Source organism: Engraulis encrasicolus, chromosome 13 (genome assembly GCF_034702125.1).
Source record: "Engraulis encrasicolus isolate BLACKSEA-1 chromosome 13, IST_EnEncr_1.0, whole genome shotgun sequence".
Taxonomy (NCBI): Eukaryota; Metazoa; Chordata; class Actinopteri; order Clupeiformes; family Engraulidae; genus Engraulis; species Engraulis encrasicolus.
The window spans coordinates 16,469,375-16,492,889 of NC_085869.1; the positions used below are offsets into that span (position 1 = coordinate 16,469,375).

At 41.6% G+C, this 23,515-nt stretch overlaps 1 protein-coding gene across 5 annotated transcripts in view; it reads left to right on the top strand.

The window, feature by feature from the left end:
• Positions 1-2,127: 2,127 nt before the first annotated feature.
• ranbp2 (RAN binding protein 2) overlaps positions 2,128-23,515 on the top strand; it is a 28,556-nt gene continuing 7,168 nt past the window's right edge. For all 5 annotated transcript variants that reach the window (XM_063213270.1, XM_063213273.1, XM_063213271.1 and 2 more), the window contains exons 1-19: positions 2,128-2,296; positions 3,104-3,171; positions 3,357-3,468; positions 3,886-4,038; positions 4,375-4,605; positions 4,778-4,920; positions 5,052-5,247; positions 5,702-6,002; positions 6,669-6,850; positions 7,092-7,276; positions 7,764-7,887; positions 8,277-8,438; positions 8,946-9,083; positions 10,043-10,174; positions 13,408-13,614; positions 13,718-13,789; positions 14,316-14,457; positions 18,328-18,422; positions 18,531-23,292. In XM_063213270.1, the coding sequence (XP_063069340.1) occupies positions 2,225-2,296; positions 3,104-3,171; positions 3,357-3,468; positions 3,886-4,038; positions 4,375-4,605; positions 4,778-4,920; positions 5,052-5,247; positions 5,702-6,002; positions 6,669-6,850; positions 7,092-7,276; positions 7,764-7,887; positions 8,277-8,438; positions 8,946-9,083; positions 10,043-10,174; positions 13,408-13,614; positions 13,718-13,789; positions 14,316-14,457; positions 18,328-18,422; positions 18,531-23,292 (7,477 nt within the window). In that variant the 5' untranslated portion in view covers positions 2,128-2,224. The remainder of the gene's footprint in view (positions 2,297-3,103; positions 3,172-3,356; positions 3,469-3,885; positions 4,039-4,374; positions 4,606-4,777; positions 4,921-5,051; positions 5,248-5,701; positions 6,003-6,668; positions 6,851-7,091; positions 7,277-7,763; positions 7,888-8,276; positions 8,439-8,945; positions 9,084-10,042; positions 10,175-13,407; positions 13,615-13,717; positions 13,790-14,315; positions 14,458-18,327; positions 18,423-18,530; positions 23,293-23,515) is intronic.

Here is a 23,515-nt window from a genome sequence, read left to right on the forward strand (position 1 = left end):
AAAGGTTGGGAGTACATTAGGCTACAAAGTTAAATGTGTAACATTTGCAGAAACCATATGTTTTTTTTTTCACATTTAGCCACACTAAACAGTTTGGATCTTAATAGTTTGGATCTTAAGACAGAAATGTCTAGGATAGTGTTTCTCAATGGGTAGGCTTATGATGAGGTAATGAAAAGAAACACTCACCGGTGAGCTCCCATTTACTGCATTTTACTCTTGTGTGACGTTTCTGGAGTAAATGGGAGCTCACCGGTATGCGGTTCTTTTCATTACCATGAACTTCAAATTTTTGAACCTGCGCTCGAAAAAAAAGTATTTGGATGTGCGTGAGATTGGACTTGGATAGGCTTATGATGAGGTCAAGGGGTTATTGGGTAGCTTATGATGAGGTAAAATGGCGTTTGTTTGAAAAAGGTTGAGAACCACTGGTCTAGTATATGACCGCAATACATCAGTAGCCTACAGCCTACCTGTTGAGGATTTGTGTCCCCAACAGTAAGCTCCACCAACAGAAAGGTCTGACATGGCTGACCACATGATCCCAGCTACAGCCACTTGACACCATGTGACATGAATGTGGAGCAGAAGTCACTCCCATAAACTGCATTGTGGATACAAATTCTTTTAAAAATATATATATATTTTTTAGTGCTTTTTGTGCCTCTATTTCCGGCAGTAGGCCTACAGTGGAGGAGAGACAGGAAGTGAGTGGGGAGAGAGAGAGACAGGGAAGGATCGGCAAATGACCCGGACCAAAATCGAACCCGAGCCGGCTGCTGGATGCACAATCAAGAACAAACCCAGTGGGCACGATCGTGATGAAGCAGTGCTGCTTTTGTTAGGCAACGCACATGCGCACTTGGCCAGTTTGATGCATTCTGGTTAGATTTTTTTTTCTGACCACAATGCATCAAACTGGCAATGTGTGCATACACACTGCCTAGCAAAAGCAGCACTGCTTCATCACGATCGTGCCCAATGATTTGCACGCCATGTGTTTCTTTTGGGGAGGGTAAGGTTTGTAGGCCTATGTGAAGTTTCCTGACAGCCTGGTGGGTGGAGAGAGGACAGAGTGTGGTATCCCAACAGCCGCATCGATAAAGCTGTTAGTGGGACTGTCTGGTGGCACTGTTGCAAGATTGGGTGGTTTCCCTGCCAATTGGGCTACTTAGGATGGTTGTCTGCGGGTAAAAATGGCATTTAGCATAGAAAAACGCTCACATTTTGGGCATAGAAATCAATAGAATTGGGCGGGTTTTGAGCATTTTTTTTGGGCTGGAAATCATCAGTCTCATCTGGCAACCCTGTCTGGTGGTGTGGGATCAGAGGCCTCTGCAGAGCTACCTCCTCCCAAATGCCAGGATGCACAACGGTTTGCATGCAGGGGACTTGCATCTTTGTGAGTGTGTGTATAGTATACACAAATATACCAATATTGATGTTCCTGGTTGTGCTCAATATTCACTGCAGAGTGACCCCACATAGTCAGACACAGCTGGAGTCGGTGGCCTGTCTTGGTGTGGATCCTCTGCAAGTTGACAACAACAATTTTCAGCAGGAGGTTGTTGTTCCTGCACCACTCGAGAGATGATTCAGGTGTGAGCTTTGTGAGGATGAGAGAGAGAGAGACTTTGACTTTTAAAAAGCTTTTATTACAGAATTCATGGAGTTAATACACATATCCCCATAGGAGCTTACTAAAAAAAGAAAAATAAATAAATAGAGAGAGGGAGAGGATTTACTGAAAATAATTTGATAATGAAGTTATAGTTATTATTATTATTATTATTATTATTATTATTATTATTATTAAATGCTGTAGGGCCTACTAGCATGCCATCTGCAGGTACCTGGCAGTAATCTCTAACAGAGAGGAAATAATTATTTTACTCTCTGTCTATACCACAAAACAATAGCATCAGTTATCATGGAAATTCATTTTCTTTGCACTTTGGACACGAAGAACACAAGGCTTGGGCCAAAGATATAAAAAAAATCATAAAAACTTGGCTGGGACAAGTTTAGAAACGAATCTTCCCAGCAACCAATCAAATTTCAAAAACGTCATAGCGGCCTACGGGGCCTACGGGAAAACGTGTCTGCGTCACAAGTTTGCCACAATTCCTATCGGCAGCAAGGTTACATACAGCCGGTTTTCATGGATGAAGTTTGACAACACGCGTTGTCCTTTTTTGTGAGATTTTAGATTTACCCTCAAATCATGCGGCGTAGCAAAGCCGAAGTGGATCGCTATGTTTCCTCGGTACTAGATAACTCGGCTTCAGTGAAAGAGGTGAGTTAGAACTGGCCGGTTTGAGTCTGTTTGGTATAAGCATGCTAGCTAAATAGCTGCGGAGGCGAGGTAGCTAACGTTACTTGGGCCTGTATGCAAGTTACTTTCTGTTTTGGTCGCCAACCAAACAAACAAAATTCAACCCACAATGTGTTGCCCGTAGTTGTACCACAGAGGTTCAATGCATAACTTCTTGTCTTTGACTTCATACGAAGTTGATAAGGTTTTGCCCAGCATTTTCCACTTCCTCGTGGAAAACGCGGCAAACCGGTGTTTGAAACATGTCTGCTTCAGGACGGTGTCAGCTATCCTGCTCGGAATTCAACACTTGTTTGACGCTGTCCTCTGTCTGGATACCGGTTCAGATTAATTATCGGAGCTACAAAAAATAGTCTATGAAGATTGACAGCACGCTATCGGTGCTAGCTGATTCAGTCGAGGCAACGTCAATGTTAGCGTCTTAGCTACCAGTTCTAAAATACCTTGATTGCGAGTTGTCAAGTTTAGCTATATTATTCAGACAATATCGACTTTTGAACATGCGTGGCAGTCGACTGTGGTTTTAGTTAACGATATGCCCATGCCCATCCAATGTTAAAATGAATAAATGCATGTGATTGGTTAATTAATACATGCCTCTACTATTAACTAAGGATGCAGCATTTAAATCATTCGCAGGCTAATGGTTAGCTAGCTTGTATGCAAGCTGTAATAAGCAGTAGCCCGCTGGGTCACCCAAATACCCAACAATTTGTCGTAACTGTCAAGAGAGTATGTGTTTATAATTCATTGTTATTTGTTTTCCAGAAACCACTGAAAGGCTTCCTGTTCGCAAAACTGTACTTTGAGGCAAAGGAGTACGAGCTTGCTAAGAGGTAAAAAGAAAACGTATCATGCAGCTCTTCTGCACTTATGCATCCAAAGGCATATTAAATGCACCGTATTTGATATTTATGTGCCACTTGGAAGTGTTAACACATGCACAATGAACCATACATGCTTTATTATTGTGGAATATACTTGACCTATATTCATTTTCCGTTCATAATCCATTTTATAGACATGTATCGGCCTACTTGTCAGCCCAGGAGAGGGATCCAAAAGCACACAAGTTCCTTGGACAGCTGTATGAACTTGAGGGAGATGTCAACAAAGCAGTGGGCTGTTACAAGGTTTGTGACTTGTGTTATCAATAAAGCTTAGTGTCACAAGTGGAAGGTTGCATATCTTTATGCTTCACTGAGCTGTTGAGATTTTTTAAAATTTGCATTCTTTGTAAAACCTGTAGATAACCTATCAATCACTGTGTTGCTGTAAGTGGTAGGTTGTAAAGCTTGATAATGGTAAATAATGGTACACCATTTTTCTGTGTATTGAAATGTCATTTTCATATTCACTGGAAGCAGCTACTTTGCATCTGCACTTGTTCTGTATGTTTCCTGTGTGCTTCGTATCTGCTAGTGATGTTGGCTATGATTATGTCCTTGATTATAAGCTGCTTTGGTTAAAAAGTGTCAGCCAAATGTGATGTAATGCAATGTGCGTCTCTTAGCAGTGTCCAGCAAACAAAATTGTGTGTATTTTTCCAGCGCTCCGTGGATCTTAACCCAGCTCAGCGAGATCTTGTACTTAAAGTGGCAGAACTTCTGTGCAGCAAAGAGGAACGAGATAGTCGAGCTGATTTTTGGGTGGAAAAGGCGTCAAAGCTCATGCCTGGTAGTCCAGCTGTTTTCAAGCTAAAGGTCAGTTTTTTTCATTATCTGTCAAGAGACTCTGATTTTTTTTATTTCTCCAGTTACTAATGAGGGTGGGGTGGCCATGGCCTAGTAGTTAAGGAGATTTGCATTAAATCAGAGGGTTGCCGGTTCAAATCCCACCCTTCCACTCCCTATCTTCCTCCATTACTGAGATGCCCTTGAGCAAGGCACCTAACCCCACACTGCTCCGACCATGAGTAACCAATACCCTGCACTGAAAATATATCAGTAGATTTGGGTAAAAGCGTCCGCTAAGTATAATGTAACGAAATGATGCAACGGGCAGTGCCTTAACACGTCTTACTTTCTTCTTTGGTACAGGAGAAACTGTTGAGTAAACAAGGACAGCAGGGCTGGAACCAGCTGTTTGATCTTCTGCAGTCAGAGTTGCAGTTGCGTCCAGGAGATGCCCATGTGAATGTAAAGCTTGTGGAGTTGTACTGCTCTGATGGGAGACTTGAGGAAGCAGTCAGCCACTGCTTGGCTGTGGAGAAGGCCGGCGTCCTTGGCCACAGCTTGGACTGGTCCACTACTGTTGTGTGCACATTGCAGGTTTGTTGCACTTTGTCTTCATTCTGTATCTATTGTGGTTTTGTGATTTCATTTAAACCCTAAGAGTTACACTCTAACCAATTTAATTTTATTGAAGTATTTGATAGGCAGTGCATGCATTTTCGTGTCAAAGATGCATAATTCTAACCTTGACTTTGATTGTGTTCTCTAGGATTACCTTAGCCAGCCAAGTGTGTCATTAAATGAGAAATCCTGCCGCAAATTCCAAAAGGAGCTGCTCCTGGCCCACTGTAACCTTTTGAAACACACACTATCAGAAAAGGCGGTTTTACAGGGCGCAGAAGCCTTGCAAAAGTAAGCCATGTTGATTTATTTTACTCCTTTATTTCTAAAGTAAATTGCATTATGTACTGGTAAATGGTAATTTAAAAGGGAGGATTTTTCAGTTGTGATGTCATGCTATTCCCCCCCCCATGTGCTTTCAGTTTTGACCATGCTATGCAGTCACTGAAGAACACTGCCAGTAGCACTACAGACGAGCTAGCAGAGATGTTCACGGAGCTGAGGGGGCACCTGTACATCCACGCAGGGACACTCTTGCTGAAGATGGCTCATGAGAGTGTGCAGCCGTGGAGAGCGGTGGTGGATTTAGCTGCCCTGTGCTATGTGCTGGCCTATCAGGTGAGGACAGCAATGCTTTGTGTTTTATTATTACCTTCGCCAAGGAGGCTATGTTTTCGGTCGCGTTGGTATGTCTGTCTGTTTGTCAGCAGGGCGACTCAAAAAGTTATGTATGGATTTTGATTAAACTTTGTAAAATTACGACAAAAGAAACACGTGATTACACGTTGGTTGTGATCCGTATCTAGGATTTTTTTTAAAGATTCTTCACCGTTGTGGGATAGGGCAAATTTTGTTTCTAACTCCACGAAAACAAGGCAGAAAGACAAACTTAAGTCGTAACAGTCAAATGTTCTATCAAACAGCACCCTTGGCTTCCTCCTTCAAAAATACAACTTTTTTTCCCTGCTAGCCTCTCATATGAGACCAGCAATGCTCATTGTGTTTCATTGTTAAGTTATGACTGTTGGCAACATCGCAAACTTTTAACACTCAACTGTGACTTTCCTCTCAGGTTCCTCGACCAAAGACAAAGACGTCTAAAGGGGATCCGGCTCCTCTGCAGCCATTGGAGCGCCTGGCTTGCGACCGCCAGAGCCAAGCTGGTCACATGTTGCTGAACCTGAACCAGGATGTCGACCAGTTTGTGAAGGATGTTGTCGAAGCGTTTGGTAACGTCAGTGGCCAAGAGGCCCTGTTCGACATGCTGTTTGGAGCGGATGCCCCCATAGGGCTGTCGTTCATCGGCAACGACGACATCCACTCCATCTGCGCCCAGGCTCCCGAGACGGCAGATCTGGTCAAGGCTGATGGTGGTGAGTTATTCCAAGATATTTTTAAGATATCTTTTTTAAATTAAATTGAATAATACGATTAAAGAATTAAGATATTACAAAAATGCTCAAAACTCTCACACACACACACACTGAAATATTCCAACCACACACATTCACACACCCAAGCCAGACTGTCACCATAAAAGGGGTGTTACCAACAGGGTAGTGCATTCCATGTTTTTTAAGTTGTGGTGGGCAACACTGTACAATGTAGTTTTGTCACGTGACCAGCGGTGCACAAGGTTGGTCAATGTGACGAATTTCTGTTGCAAAACGACAAACTGCTAAGCTGTGCCCTGACCAAAACCATACCTAACCTGTCGGTAAAGCAATGTTTCTGCAGCTTTACTTTAGCCAGCAGCAGCAAACCAAGCTAGTATGAAGGCGAATGTGCACCAAGACCAAAACCGCCCCTAACCCCTACCCTGTCACAGGGCGTTGCAGAGTTAAGCCTGGTTTATGCGCCGAAACAAACGTGTTTGCGCGATGATTCAGACAGTCACTCAGTTATTCCCCCTAAATTAATTTTCCCCCTCTTTTACAGGTTAACACAGCGCACCATATGACCTGATTTAGAACTACATGGGGTGCAATGGAGAAATATTGTCATGATCATAATTGTTGTGATTGCTTTATTATTTACAGGGGCAATTCAGCTTCATGGAGGCGATCTACAGCATCTGACTTGGCTCGGTTTGCAGTATTCATTCATGGGTCAGAGACCATCTCTAAGAGACTGGCTTAAACAGCTTTTTCCTCGGCTGACCCTCGAAACTTCCAAACTGGACACCAACACCCCTGAGTCGATCTGTCTGCTGGATTTAGAGGTGAGCAGATTTAATACTTAAACGTCACACTTTAAATCGTAATGGAGCCTGAGCCTTGCACCACAAAACTTTTCCTTTTTTTTCTCTCTCCCCTGCACAAACTAGTATCTTTCTATCTATCTATCTATCTATCTATTGAGGAACAAAAAGCTAAAAGAATTGTACTCATATATTGCTCTACAATGAGATGTAATAATAGAAACCATGTTTGCTGAATGAATGTCTTCAATCTAATGTGCAGGTCTTTCTGTGTGGAGTGGTGTTTGCTAGTCACACGCAGCTCCAGGAGACTGCCAAGATCTCGGCCACCACTTCTCAGCTGCATGAGCCCCGATGCCTGCCTTTGCAGGTCATGAAGCTTTTGTCGACTGACAGGCAGAGAGAGTGGTGGAATGCTGTGTACACACTAATCCATAAAAAAGCCCAGTGAGTTGACCCAGTCTTTGAACGAGTGAAAGAGCACTAACGTTGTGCTGCTTTTGTTTACTTGTTTTGTTTTGCTTATTAAAGGTGCACTGTGTAATATTTTTTTAGTAGTTTATTTCCAGAATTCTTGCTGCCCATTCACAAATGTTGCCCTTTTTCATGAATATTCTCTACCACAATCAACATGTTCATTTTGACTGGGAAAACTGCACTATTCATACATGAAAAAGTGGATCTTCTCCATTGTATGCCATTTTGAATTTCCAGAAAAATACATTTTTAGCAGCAAAACTTACTGTACTTTGTTCATACTAGTGAATATTATTTTATTACTGTGTAAATATTCATGAAAAGATCGAATTTCGCAATAAGCGGCACAGTTTCAATGAGCAGCATAGTTGCAATACCACCTACTCAGGCCACAATCCTACACAGTGCACCTTCAAGTGTTACACAGACACATTGACTAATTGTATTTTCCCACTAGGCCTGGGACATCAGCAAAGCTGCGAATGGTTGTTCAACACGGATTGAGCACACTTCGAGCTGGGGAGAAACATGGCTTGCAGCCAGCACTGCTTGTGCACTGGGCACAACATCTCAGCGAAACGGTACACCTGTTTCTGTCAGTAGATTGCCATAGACAGGAGTACGCCATTACACAACTTGATCCGCTTGGCCGTTTTCTGAATAGACAGATCCTCAGTAACTCAAACCTGCTGATGGTACAGATGGTCAAGTAGTTGTAATGTGTGTTTGTCAACTTATGTAGGCAAGCGAATAGGGAGAGCCAAAATTATACATGCTGTTAAATACACATAGTATTTTAAAAATTTAGTGAATTTGTAGACATGTGTGACCTTTAACGTTTTATCTGTGTGGTCTAGCCAAACATGCTTGAAATCTTTCCAATAATTAAGCATGGTTTAAACATAATTAAAATATTGTATTTATATTTGTTATAATTAATATCTCTTCTTTTGTTTGACCTTTGATGCAGGGTGTGGGTGTGAACTCGTACTATGACCAGAAGGACTACACAGGCCGGAGTGTGCACTATTGGAAGGTGGTGCGGGCACTGCTGGACAAGGTCAAGAAGAGAAGGAGTATCCCTGAACCTCTGGATCCTCTCTTCTTACACTTCCCAAGTAAAGACATACAGGTAATGCAACATCTTAAGCGTAGTGGTTCGTTCTTGATTATATGATTGTGATGCTTGATTTATGACTGCTTGCGATGCCGAGTCAGCCAAACGGTGTGTGTGGGATGTTGTTGATGACAGCTAAACCATTGCCTGTTGAAGCAGCGATTGATGTTGTTGGGTAACAGTTGCCCTTAAAATGCACAATTTAATTGCTTAACATTTGCATGGCTGTATTATCTGAAATGTTACCACCAGTTCACTTCAACAGTTTTAGAAAAGCAATAGGCCACTGGAGCCCATGTGTTTGTGTTGTATTTAGAATGTCTGAGGGGAGTTTCACAATATTCTGTTTTGAATCATGCTACAACCCTTTACTTTTTATACGAACAGCCTCTCTTTGCTTATTGCTTAATTTTAACATGGGTCTAGTATTATTATGTCTCCATGTCTCAGGATTTGACCCATGTGTCCAGAATTGTTTGTGCCAGAAGATCTAATATCGGCTTCTCTGAAATTCAATTGCAGATTTCGGAGGTGAAAAGCTACGAAGAGGAGGCAATGATCGCATCTGCCACCCTTCTTGATATCGAGGGCAAAACAGATGAAGCCATCGCTACTCTTGAAGCTATCAACAGCATTTCCTCCAACTGGCAACTTGCACGGGTATGGCTCTATTGATTCAAGCTTTGACATGGTCACTGTCAGGGATGCACAACACTTTTTTTGTTTTAACCGATAAGAGTATGAGTAGTGAATACATTTATGTCTACTGCCGATACCAAATACTTACCCCCAACATGCAATGAAAATAAATGTGCAGCCTTTTTTCCACCTGTGATATTTGTTTTACTGTCCATTTCCGTGTAGATTTTAATGTTAGTAAATGTATGAGGCGGCGCTTTTTTCCCCAGGCTGTTTTCAAGTCAATGGAACGTAATGAGATGTTGCATTGTTTCGTGTAATCGCAGCATTAGTGCCTGGTATCGGCAAGTGGTATGACAAGTTTGAGTGTATGGCCTGGGGCATCCCTAGTTACTGCCATTAGTTGCGATTCAATGGATTGTTGGGTCACACCTTTTACAAACAAGATAATGCTATTATGCAACCATGTTTTTTGATTATTTGAAAGATATTGGTGTTGTCTTCTGCTTTTTATTGTTAAATCTGAGTATGAAAATACAAATGAACCCTAATTTTCAAAGAACAATGATCAATTTTACTGAATGTAAGTGGGGAAATGTTAGTGTAAAGAATTGGTGGGTAAGGATACTATGCAAGAGGAGTTTTTACACAGCAATAAATAACAAACATGTCACTGTAGTATTCCTTTAATGTTTAACTGTCAATGTGAACCTAAATGTACCTTACCAAAACGGCAAACCTGTATAACATCCATATACACTTTTTGCATTTTTCATCTTAAATTTCATAACATTAATTACCGCTCCTTGATCCAATAATAAATTGTTCATGCTTGGATTTAACCATAAAAAGTAGCAGGCAACAGCACCAATATTTGTAGTGATCTTCAAAAAACATGATGGCATAATAGTATTAGCCGAACTGTATAGTACTGTACAACTGAGCTCACCTGTGTAATTGTATATTTATCGTCATTGCAGATATTTCAAAGACTGTCAGAAGAAGCTGGCAATGGAGTGGAGGAAACGCATGACCGATGTATGTCATTCCTCAAGAAGTTCAGGAAACATCTGATAAACATTTACAATTCGAATGCAGCTGAAATCGATAAGGTAAGACGACTCCCACTTGGCTGGATGAGAAGATATTTTGACAGTTTGATAGAGATATATGGTACAGTTTTTTAAAAGAGGCGCTTTTGCACGCCTCTGTAGTTGGACAGGTGCGGAAGATTACCCCCAGTTAGGTTGTCATTCACAGTGTGCGGGATCACTCTTACACTTGAAAGTTTGGAAATGGTGTGCATGGCAGCATCAGCAGGGCTGCTGACAGCTTTTGGGCCCGGGACAACTGACCACTTTGCCACTATGCCCTTATTTATGCTAATGGACAATGACGTATTGCACTCTCTGTTACAAATCAAAGACCCATTTTAATAGTGCATAGCTCTCATTGTACTCATTTCTCGATTAGGTTATGTGACTGTATTTTTCAATGATGATAAAGTCTGCAAGCAAAATGCGCACATATAATGATGGTAATTTCAGGTGCTTGTATATTCCGTCCTCCACACCCCGTCTCACGCCCTGTTTGTATGTAAACTGGATTTTGTCCATTTAACTTGTATGGATGTTTGATGCAAATTCTGATGTAAATGATCAGGGTGCCCGCGGGGTAGTAAAAAGTAGTAAAAGGTAGTAAATGAAAACGTCCAAAATAATGACCAGTAAAAGGTAGTAAGCTACATCTTACCTGGTAGTATTTTTTCCAGACTCCCTACAACATGGTCTCATGTGTTTTCTAAATTGTTTACTTAACCTTTAGTCCGTGATCTCGAATCTTTGCGAATTATTTTTTATGCAGCTGCAAGGACCTGGTGATAAATAGCCTGTTGCGTCCACTGATTTAGCATTGTGCTAGTTAACTGAGTGGCAGGTGTCAGTCTGACATCAGCGCGACAGAAGCCGTGTGGCATTTGGTAGGGTCTGCAAGACGACTATAACCTGGTTGGATGTGAAAGGTCTGCCAAACGTAATTTCATGAATTCCATGACGACTATCTGTTTCAGATTACCAGTTAGTTTATTCATTATAAATTCGCCTCGAGCTTCATGACGGCTAATGCAATCGGAACTGAGCCCGAGGGTAATGAAGGTAGAAGCGGTGGGAAATTGGTGCGTTACAAGTGTAACATACATCGAGCGAGGCGGCTGGATGTTATTTCACCGGTGCAAACAGCCATCAGTAAACCAAAATTAATTGCAAAAATAATTCCTTAGTAAAACAAAACAAACCCTAGTCCTATTGGCCCATCACATAATAAAAAGTTTTTGGGACTGCGGCCAGTCCTTCAATGACGCTTAAAGGATAATTGCGTTTTTTTTCAACATTAACTAGCTTCCCACCCCTTGGTCCGTACGCTGAAAGGCAGTCCGACTTCAGATTCAGAGTAGAATGTTCGCCTTTGCTTAACTATCCGACTCGCGAGGTGGTGTGCTCAACCAAGGCAGGGAGTTTCGAAACGGACGAGGGTTACTATAAAAATCAGGCGGAAAACGAAATGCAAACAGCAGCGATCACTGATAGAACTCACGCAGAAGGGTCAAGCGCAAAAACTATCTCCAAACTCCAAACTATCTATCGGAAAGGCATCGTTCATGCACCTTGCTTTGACAGCACGAGAGACCGAGAGGTCGCGTCTGTGCGTAGCGCTTGCTAAGATGCCATAATAATCATGCAGAGGGAGAGCGCTTCAGAACGGGGAAGAGCAAAACCCAATTCACCTCGGATTCCACCTAAACACTGGCTATTGGTGTCTAATGATAAAAACATGACATTTGATGGATCAGAGGCCATTGTGACATCTCCCACTCATACAACAGAATAGGGCTGCACGATTATGGAAAAAATCATAATCAGGATTATTTTGGTCAAAATCATAATCACGATTATTAATCACGATTATTGATTTTTGCAGATTTTTTTGAAAATTATAACAAGATGAAATATAACCAAGAATGAATTACATACGGGATGAGCAAAATAAAATGAATTGTAATAATTATGTAAAGGCAATAGCATGAAACTTAAGTGGACAGATTTCTGGCCAGAAACACCAGCCTGTCAGTATGTTCTGGCTTCAAGGACGCTCTCAAAAGTAGGTCACCATTGCCACGATTAAATCACGATTAAAATCATGAGTTCGATTTCACTATTTTATCACGATTTTGATTAGTTTACGATTAATTGTGCAGCCCTACAACAGAATAATGTTCAGGTACATTTAAGCTATCATACAGTATATTATGAAATTGTGGTCCCTTTTAAAAAAATAATTAAGTTGAGTTTGGCCCACAAGTTTAATTTTGGTTTTAATTTGCCCCCTCTGAATTTGAGTTTTAAATCCCTGGCTTTAGCATTCAGCAGGCATTTTTTGCAGGTGCCTTTGGCTTAAATGGGTTAAAGATAGTCTGCTACTGGTAGTCAAGGCTGGTTATGGATTCTGTGTTCTGTATCCAAATTACAGGTGTGTTGCTGAGTTTCCTTTCTGAGTTATTTACCAGGTCTTAAACCACAACTATAATGACTACTATTTGTCACCTCCAGTAGTACTTTCTCTGATTCTGCTAAAGACACACACATGCACGCACGCACGCACGCACACACACAGACACACATACACAAGTTGGGTTGGGGCCATTTGGGTGCACCTAGATTTCATGCTGGTGCACCTAAAACAATTTTTAGGCACACCAGTGCAACCAGCGCAAAACGTTATTCTTGACCCCTGGTGGACATAGACTACAGGAATCCACTTCAAGGTGCTCTACTAGTTCTTGCTCCCCTCCCATTCTCTGAGAAGAGCGACTTGTTCTGTTAAAAGTGCACGCCACTATTATTTAGCCATTATAAAATGTGAATTGTTGAGTTTTTTTAAAATATATCTGCACTAACTTGTACTGACATATTTTTTATATATTCTTAAGATTAATTTGTGTTATTAATAGGCTCTGGGAAGCTCTTAGTCAGTTTAAGCTTGAAGTTGTAGTGGTAGAAAAAAAAAAGTTGGAGGTAGTAAAAGGTAGTAAATTCAACCCAGCAATATCTGTAGGCACCCTGATGATGCAAATTCTGGGTTATGTGGGAATATCCAGTGACCTTTGAAACAAGTCACAGAAAACATTTAGTTTAGTTTAGGTTAGATGTAGTGGCAAAGTGGCAGTGGCTTAGTACTGTTCATTATTTAAGCAAATGTGGATTTTGAGTGATCATGTAAACATTACAAACAGCTGTATTTACTTTGTCATCACATGTAATTGATCTGATTTGTTTTTTTTCCCCTTTAGCTTCCAGTATCAATGGAGGAAGTTATGGATCTGCTGGAAGAAGTGAACCAGCAGCTGGGTGAAAATGGGGATGCGATTGATGACGAAGAAGGCCGACCTTTCCATTCGAGCCCGCATCAACTCGCGGAGCCGGCTGCTGCAAGCTCGCACATTAAATTTTCTCCATCACCGTCAAAGAATGCATCATCTCCTTCCAGGAGACACATTGTAAGTTCTTAGATTAACTATAGGTGTGGGCTTTGTTTTTAAAATCTTTCACACGTTTCGGTGTTTTAAAATGATGGTTTAATGTTTTAAATTCTCTCCCAAGACACCACCTCATTGGGCAGAGGACCAGAAGTCTCTCCTTCAGATGCTGTGTCAGACAGTTGAAGCACTAAAAGTAAGCTAAACACTTGACATTTTCCTTATGATGTGCACATGGGTTTATAATGTACATGCAAAATAACATTTGGCTGCTGTTGCTATCTAAAAGTAAGACTAGACAATTATTTAATTCTGTTTGTTTGCCATACCTTTTGTCCAAATTCACATACGGCATTAAGTTTCTACACATCAAGACAGACCAGGACAATTAACAAAACACAAAAGAATAGTGAAAACAAAATAAAATAATTAAAATAAACATGCATTTCACCCAATTCCCCACCAACCCAATGACCCTACAAATAACATTTGATCCATGTGACTGCTGTTTGCTGCAATCTTGTATATCTAAAAGTGAGACTACATTATCAGTAACCCTAAAAGCATAATTTTGTATGATGCATGCGACCAGAATTCCTGAATTTTGTCTATTGACCTGTCGTCTGACCGTTCATTTACGCCTATTAATGTCCTAAGTATGGTTTGCATTCAGGGCTTTGAAAAAGCATTACCTGTTTTTTTTTTTTTTGTCCTCATCACAGAATGAAGTTCATGACTTGCGACTCAATTCTTCTGATGCAACTGCATCACCACATCAGAGAGTTTATGGAGAGGGATTTAGTTCTGACAACATGCAAGAGTCTTTTCCTGCGGCACAAACATTCCATGGAGCACCTCTAACAGGTATGAATTTGTAGTTTTAAGACATGCTGCAGACCAGCAGTACAATATATATAGTGGGGTCGTAGGCATGTGCAATTTTTCTCAGTCATTTCAAATTGGTGTTAAAGTTTGGTTTTCACTTCCAAGTTGAAGTTTAGGGTCTATAGAACAATTTGAGTTCGAGTGTCAAACACACAGATAACAACATGGCCTGCTGGGGGCGCTCTAAAATGTATAAACTGCTATAAGTTTTGATTAGTTTAACCAAATGTAACATATGAGGTATGTATGGATTCAGCATTAAGAGGAGAAACTGGTGAGCTAAGTATTTGGTCACCAGATTAAAGACACACTATGTAATAAACACACTTTTAGCCCATGGACAGCAAAATTCTGGGGGTTTTTTTAGATAAAGGGTGGAAATGCCCCCAAAGTTGCAATGAAACATAATTTATTGTTACAAGCTATTGTAAATAAAGCCTGGGATATCATTCAACTTGATTTGTTCAGAATATCCCTGAAGCACAAAGATACCTAGTATACCTATACGCAAATATGGCTGCATAAAGCCTATGTGATATTTACGACCCAGCTTGCAACTTTGAGTTTATGAATTTAGGATCATGAGTACCAGCTTTTTTCAATCAAGCCATACTCTATTATCTGGAAGAAAATAAATCAATAGTAGTATTATTATTATTATTATTATTATTATTATTATTATTATTATTATTATTAAGACTGCATTTCCGGAGAGACAACGCTATTAGTATGCTTGCGGCTTCTGCACACACACACACACACACACATACAGAGCTGTCGTATACACACACACACAGAAACACGAGGGAAAGAGATAGAGCTGTGTGTGTGTGTGTGTGTGTGTGTGTGTGTGTGTGTGTGTGTGTGTGTGCTGGCGCGTGCATGTATGGAGATGCTTCAGGTGCCTTTCAGCAATGGGTGGGTAGGGAGAGGTAAGGGTGGGATTCAAACCTGCAACCCTCTGACAGACCAACACCTGATACCCAGTAGGCCACTGCCACTTACTGTATAGAGTGGCCACAGCAGCATATTAGGCCACGGTTGTCCAGGTTCTACAAGGCTGCATGTGTGTGTGTATGAATGAAGATTCTAAAGGTGACAGTTTGGCAGTCAATAGCTGAGTAATATGTGCAGCCTTATCTCCAAAAGTTTTACAAGTTGTCAAATGATATTGACACACAAATGGCATAACCTTGTTCTTCATGTCAAAGCTGAGATCACTTTTCTAGGCCAAATGGTTCAGTCAAAAAGTGGACATATTCAGGCCTATGCGCTGAGCTGTTTTTTCTAAGTGAATGGGGTCGCATCATAGGGATTTTAAAACTGCTCTCTCTCAAACATTTTTGGCTAATGATCTTAACACAGTTTGTATTCAGAGCCAAGACCTCTCTGACAATGCCTTTACCTAGTCGAAAGGTGAAGCGGTTTATTTTATTCTATTAAAAACCCCAGGACAGGTCACCTCTCACTCTAACTGCCACAGTTTGTGACATCATCATCTTGACCATTCTACCATTCATTTCAATGAGGGGGAAAACAGAGAGAAAACTGAGGAAAACGAATCTGGTGAACGAATGAAAGGGGGTAGGCCAGCGAAAAATACACCACCTTGAGCCCTTTTCGAGCTGTTCGTTTTGGCACTCAAACCGTGTCTCTATCTCTAACGCTGCAACGATTCAAAGCCACCATACTAATGAATGGAGGTGAATGGAAAAACGTAGAATAATAATAAACTGTCGATGAACAATTAGTATGCTTTCCCGCAAGCATACTAAATAATAAACTGTCGGACAACAATTGGTATGCTTGCTGGGGACAAGCAGAGGCCTTTGGCAAGCATACTGAATAATACTATAGGACTATTTCATACATGGAAGACACAATCATCTGCTGTTATGAAGACATCTCTGTCATCTGGGAACTGTCCATTTGTTACCAGCACAGTTGACAGGAATAAAAAATGTTATTATCTGCATTTGCCAGAAATGCCTGCCAATCTGGTAACAAATGGACAGTTCCCAGATTTGGACTACACTACCAAAGATGCCGTTGCCAAAGATGTATTCCAACTAGAGGTGAAGTGCAGCTGTACTAGTACTTGTACAAATACACCTGCCAGATCTTGGTGCAAGTGCATGAAGGCAGAGTTAAAGTGCACACGTCTGTGCAAGTGCACATGCAATTTCTAAGACTGACCACTGACTGTTATTGTATCTGTTCTCTGTCATAGTTATTGTAGAGTGGAGTACTGGGATACATGTTAGCCATATGTCTTCTCGTTGTTTTTTAATGCCGGAAAAACTGTTGTTCCTCATAGTATATCATCATCATCATTATCCTTATCATTATTCTTCTTATTATTATTCTTCTTATTATTATTGATTCACTTTCTTTTAGATATAAAGTTTTTTGTGAATAAAATGATGGCTTGATTGAAAAAAAAAGCTGTTACTCATGATCCTAAATTCATAAACTCAAAGTTGCAAGTTGGGTGCTAAGTATGACATAGGCTTTATGCAGCCATATTTGTGTATAGGTATCCTAAGTATCTGTGTGCTTCAGGGATATTCTGAACAAATCAAGTTAAGTGATAACCCAGGCTTTATTTACAATAGCTTGTAACAATAAATGATGTTTCATTGCAACTTTGAGGGCATTTCCACCCTTTATCTTAAAAAAGCCTGGATTTTGCTGTCCATTGGCTAAAAGTGTGTTTATTACATAGTGTGTCTTTAATCTGGTAACCGAATACTTAGCTCACTAGTTTCACCTCTTCATGCTGAATCCATACATACCTCATATGTTAAATTTGGTTTAAATAATCAAAAGTTATAGCAGTTTATATATTTTAGAGCGCCCCCCGCAGGCCATTTTGTTATCTGTGTGTTTGACACTCGAACTCAAATTGTTCTATAGACCCTAAACTTCAACTTAGAAGTGAAAACCAAACTTTAACACCAATTTGAAATGACTGAGCCTAATACGACCCCACTAATATTATTATTGAATGAAGAGAAGACACCGGAGCAGCTCAGATGGGATGCTTTTTCTTTTTAATTCAAGTGCACAACATGTTAGGGACTAACGTTTCGATGGCAAGCCATCTTCATCAGAGTCCATCCGGTGTCTTCTCTTCATTCAAGATTACCTGCCTCCCTCCCGTTGATGCACCAGATGTAAAAACAGATGCGCGTGGAACCCCTTTTTTTTGTTAATATATATTATTATTTCCACTCAACACTTTTTGCCAACACGTGCTGTGTCAATGTGTAATGGGATTTTATTCTGTCCTAAATTTTTACTTGAAAGTTAGTGTGGTTTTTTGTCATTCATTTTCAAAATGTAGGCCGCATATTCAGGCATCTAGTATTTCATGAATATTTACTGGTATACTATTTACTGTTCTGTACCAAGTGCTGCAAGTTCTGCAGCTAAAGATGTTTATGACTGGTAATTCAAAATTAGCCTGCTTTTACCACACCATGTTAAGTACTTCGTTGTTGTTTTTTTTTTTTTTGCGTTATTCAGATCTGGTTTGAAAAGAGCTCTGACGAATTGCTGACAGTTACTGTTCATGACGTAGGTTGTTATGCTCCCAAGTGCGTTTGCTTATTGGCCAGTAACACCGGCTGGTAGGCGACTGAAAACCCTCCCCATAGAAACGTAATCTGACCATTTGTGAAATACAAATTGATGGTGATGTTAAATAGACGTGCAAAAGATGGCATTTGTGAACAAGCAACACAAGTCCTCTCTAACAAATTACACACTCTTCATTTTAGATGTCAGTGTTCTTAACAGAATTATGCAACTAATGTTGAGTTTTCATGTATTTATTTTTATTTACAGTTTCCACAACAGGTCCCAATGTGTACTACAACCAGTCTCCTGCTTACAACCAGCAGTTTCTGTTACGTCCTGCTGCAAATGTCACACCTACAAAGGTATGTTATTGGGTTCTCGTGACTAGATTTCATTTTTCATTTTCCATTCTCATTTAACATATAGATGTGTTTATTTAGCTCTGAGTTTGTGTGTTTTGATTTTCTTAGGCACCAGTGTATGGAATCAACCGTTTGCCACCTCAGCAACACATGTATGCCTACCAGCAACCCACGCATACTCCACCACCTCAGACCACTCCAGCGTGTGGAGTATATCCACAAGACTTTGGTGCACCACTCCGCTTTGAGTCTCCTGCAACAAGTTTACTATCACCATACAGCGAAGAGTACTATGGACACAGTGTTCCTCAACCCACAACAAACCCCCCTCTACCAGAGCCTGGATACTTCACTAAACCATCTGTTCCTGCTTCACAACCCACAAAGCCTTCTGACGGAAAAGCTCTGGACTTTGGAAAGATAACATTTGGCCAGCCTGCTGAACCGTCCAAGGTGCCAGCCTTTGGTAACCAATCAGCACCCTCAGCATTGCCACCCACTGCCTTCAAATTCAATTCCAATTTTAAGTCTAATGATGGGGACTTCACATTCTCAGCCAATCAGGGAAAAAACAGTGAAAGTCTCTTGGGACTACTCACCTCAGATATGTCCAGAAATGATGGGCAGTCAGAACCAAATCCTTCTGCCGAAGACCCTCCACAAAGTCAAGGTGGGGTGTTCACATTCGGCAGCAAAAGCATGGCTGGATTTTCTTTTGCTGATGCTGCGCAAAATCAGAACAGCTTATTTGGCAAATCTGAACAACCATTTAGCTTTTCAGACCCGAACAAGTCAGAAGTAGTGGAACAAGAGGATAAAAATGCAGAGAGCGATAACGACAGCACACATGCAGAAGAGGATGAGGATGGTCCACATTTTGAGCCCATTGTACCTTTGCCTGACAAGGTAGACGTAAAAACTGGAGAAGAGGAAGAAGAGGAAATGTTCTGCAACAGAGCCAAGCTATTCCGATTCGACACAGAGGCAAAAGAATGGAAAGAAAGAGGAATTGGAAGCCTCAAAATTCTGAAGCACAAGACCTCAGGCAAAGTTCGTTTGCTCATGAGGAGAGAGCAGGTACTTAAAATATGTGCCAACCACTACATAACCGCTGACATGATTTTGAAGCCCAATGCTGGCTCTGATAAGTCCTGGGTTTGGTATGCCATGGACTATGCAGACGAAATGCCAAGGACCGAGCAATTGGCAGTCCGTTTCAAAACTGCAGATGAGGCAGCCCTCTTCAAGACAAAGTTTGAGGAGGCACAGAGAGTCTTGCCGACATCACCACAGAAGCAAGATCAAGTTGATGAAGGTGAAGTAACTACAAAGCCCAGTTCATCAGATGTTCCAAAAAAGGTGGTCGATCTGAAAACCCAGTTTGCTAAAAAGGAGGGTGAATGGGATTGTGATGTGTGTTGCATTCGGAATGCCTCCTCAGCAACAAGCTGTGTCGCTTGTCAGACTCCTAATCCTAACAGCTCAAAAATTGAAGACAAGCCCTCTGAAGAGCCCAAAGGATTTTCTTCAGGGCCCACCTCAGTTGGAGGCTTTACCTTTGGCATCACTGGAGAGGCCGCAAAAGACACTGGCAGTTTGACAAAAGGATTTGGTTCAAATATACCCATGTCATTTAAGTTTGGAACCAGCTCAGACACATCAACCACATCCATAAGTAGTCCCGCAGCTTCTCTTGCCCCATCGGCTGCTCCATTTGGTGCTGGCTTCGGGTCAAATCTGTCAAATCAAACTGCAGATGATGCTGCAGCTTCTCTTGCCCCATTGGCTGCTCCATTTGGTGCTGGCTTTGGGTCAAATCTGTCAAATCAAACTGCAGATGATGCATCAACAGTAAAACAATCATTCTCATTCCAGTTTGCCAAGAAAGATGGGGAATGGGACTGTCCTACCTGTTGTGTAAGAAATGCAGCATCTTCAAGCAGCTGTGTTGCATGTCAGGCTGAAAACCCCTCAAACAAAACTGACAAAGAGCCACAAGCTTCCTCCTTTTCCTTTGCGTCCAGTTCTGTTTCAGGATTTGGAGCCCAATTTGCTAAGAAAGAAGGGGACTGGGATTGCCCTATATGTTGTGTAAGAAATACACCATCATCAAGCACATGTGCTGCATGTCAGACTCCAAACCCTTCAAGCAAAGTTGAAAACAAAGAAGTGAAGGCTTCCACATTTCCCTTTGGCTCCAGCTCTGTTTCAGGATTTGGTACACAGTTTGGCAAGAAGGAAGGCGAATGGGATTGTCCTACATGTTGTGTCAGAAATGCAGCGTCAACAAGCACCTGCGTTGCATGTCAGACGAAGAACCCTTCAAGCATAGTTGAAAACAAAGAACCAAAGGCTTCCACATTTAAGTTCAGCTCCAGTTCTGCCTCAGGATTTGGGGCACAGTTTGCTAAGCAAGAGGGACAATGGGACTGCGACCAGTGTCTTGTCAGAAATGACCCAACATCTTCAAAGTGCGTTTCCTGTCAAGCTCCTGGTCCTGTTCAAGCGCCAACTGGATTGGCGGCTATGTTTGCAAAGAAAGATGGACAGTGGGATTGTGATGTTTGCTTGGTGAGGAATGATGGTGCCTCCAACCAATGTGTCTCTTGTCAGACGCCCAACCCCAACAATAAGGGTGCAATTGCCTCAGCACCTTCAAGCTCCTCCTTCAGCTTCAGCTTTGGAACCCCAAGTAAAACCAGCGAACCCAGTGGCACAGGAATTGCAACTGGTTTCCCCAACGCTGGTGCCTTCCAATTTGGTGTGAAAGAGAAAAGCACCTCTGCACCTTTCGGCAGCAGCGCCGGTTTCTCCTTTTCAATTCCGTCTAGTGGCTTCAAGTTTGGCGCACAGGAAAGTGCTGATGAAACCCCAGCCACAGAGAGTGAACCAACCGCTCTTGGCTCTGCATCCATGTTTCTGAAAAATATTGCTGAGCAACACAGGGAAAAAGAAAACGAGTCTGGTGCAGAAACATTGACGCCTTCCATTGACAACTCTGAACAAGAGGTAAACCCTCTATTCATGCCAAAGGAAGACTCATTCAGTTTTGCAGACCTCGCAAAATCTTCTGAAGGTTTCCAATTTGGCGAGCAAGATCCTTCTTTCAAAGGGTTTAAAGGAGCAGGTGCACAGCTGTTCACAACTCTGCCCTCGAACAAGAAAGCAGATGTGTCTGCAGATCAGGATGATGAAGACATGTACAAGACTGAAGAGAATGACGACATTCAGTTTGAGCCAGTGGTCGAGATGCCTGAGAAAGTAGACCTTGTCACTGGCGAGGAGGATGAAGAGGTTCTCTACTGTCAACGTGTTAAACTCTTCAGGTTCGATACAGAACTTGGTCAGTGGAAAGAAAGAGGAGTTGGCAACTTAAAGCTTCTGAAGAATACTGTGAACGGTAGATTGAGGGTCCTAATGAGAAGAGAGCAAGTTCTAAAGGTTTGTGCAAATCACTGGATCACTACAACAATGAATCTGAAGCTCCTCTCTGGATCAGACCGTGCATGGATGTGGCTCGCAAATGACTTTGCTGATGGAGATGCAAGGCTAGAACAGCTTGCAGCCAAATTTAAAACCCCAGAACTAGCTGAGGAATTCAAGCTAAAGTTTGAAGAATGTCAAAAGCTCTTGTTGAATATTCCTCTGCAGACACCCCATAAACTTGTTGATACCGGCAGAACAGCACATCTGATTCAGAAAGCAGAAGAAATGAAATCTGGTCTGAAAGACCTGAAATCTTTCTTGACTGATGACAAAAAGACCACAGATGATGAGACTAAAGACATTTCGTCAATGACTAACTCATCTGGGCTCGTCATCAAACCTCATGCTGAAAGCACTGGTCCCACTTTGGAATGGGACAATTATGACTTGCGTGAAGAAGCACTTGATGACAGTGCCGATACATCCGTTTATGCCTCGCCATTAGCTAGCAGTCCTATTCGCAAGAATTTGTTTCGCTTCGGAGAATCTACTGGTGGATTTAGTTTCAGTTTCCAGCCTGTTGTAAGCCCAGCAAAGTCACCGACCAAATTAAATCAGAGCGGAGTATCTGTCGGGACAGATGATGACCAAGACACAACTCAAGAGGAAGAACGAGATGGTCAGTACTTTGAGCCAGTTGTGCCATTACCTGACCTTGTAGAGATATCAACAGGTGAAGAAAATGAGCAAATTCTCTTCAGTCACAGGGCCAAATTGTATCGCTATGACAAAGACTTGAATCAGTGGAAAGAACGTGGCATTGGAGACCTTAAGATTTTGCAAAATTATGATACAAAACGAGTGAGGGTTATTATGAGACGTGATCAAGTTCTTAAAATATGCGCAAACCATTGGATAAGTAGCACAATGAACCTGGAGCCGATGAAAGGCACAGAGAAGGCTTGGATCTGGAGTGCTTTAGACTTTGCTGAAGGAGAGGGCAAAGTGGAGCAGTTGGCAGTGCGCTTCAAACTACAAGAGACCGCCAACAGTTTCAAAGAAATCTTTGATGAAGCAAAGACTGCTCAGGATGAGCAGAGACTTGTCACACCCGCGCCCCCAACAGAAAGTCCATTAAAACAAACTACATGTGGCCAAGCTGCTGTTGCTGTTCTCGAAGAGACCACTCGTGAACGCACTGACTTGTCCAATGAGACATTCCATACACCAGAAGATAAAGCCGTCTCTCCACACAGTCCTCAGGCATCATCCAAAGCTGTAGTTTCCCCACCCAAATTTGTCTTTGGAAATATTTCAGTGCAGAAAATATTCGGGAGTCCCCCCAAAGATGCACTTCCAGGATCATCTCAGCCCAAAGAAAAGGCACCAAATACATCAGCCTCTACCCAGCCAGCAATACCAGCATTCAAGGTTCCCGAAGGAGGTAAGAAACTTGTTTATACAACCGAATATGTTAAAATATTTGAAATAATTTTCGCATTCTGTTTATAATTGTCTTCATAGAAATGTAAAACTTGACTACAATATGTTTTCCCAGCCAAAATAGAATTTTCTGACCATTTCCATTTTTCTTTTGATGACAGAAGAACTGTTATCAGATAAACAGATACAGAACTTAATACTTGTGATTTGAAAAGACCTGTGGT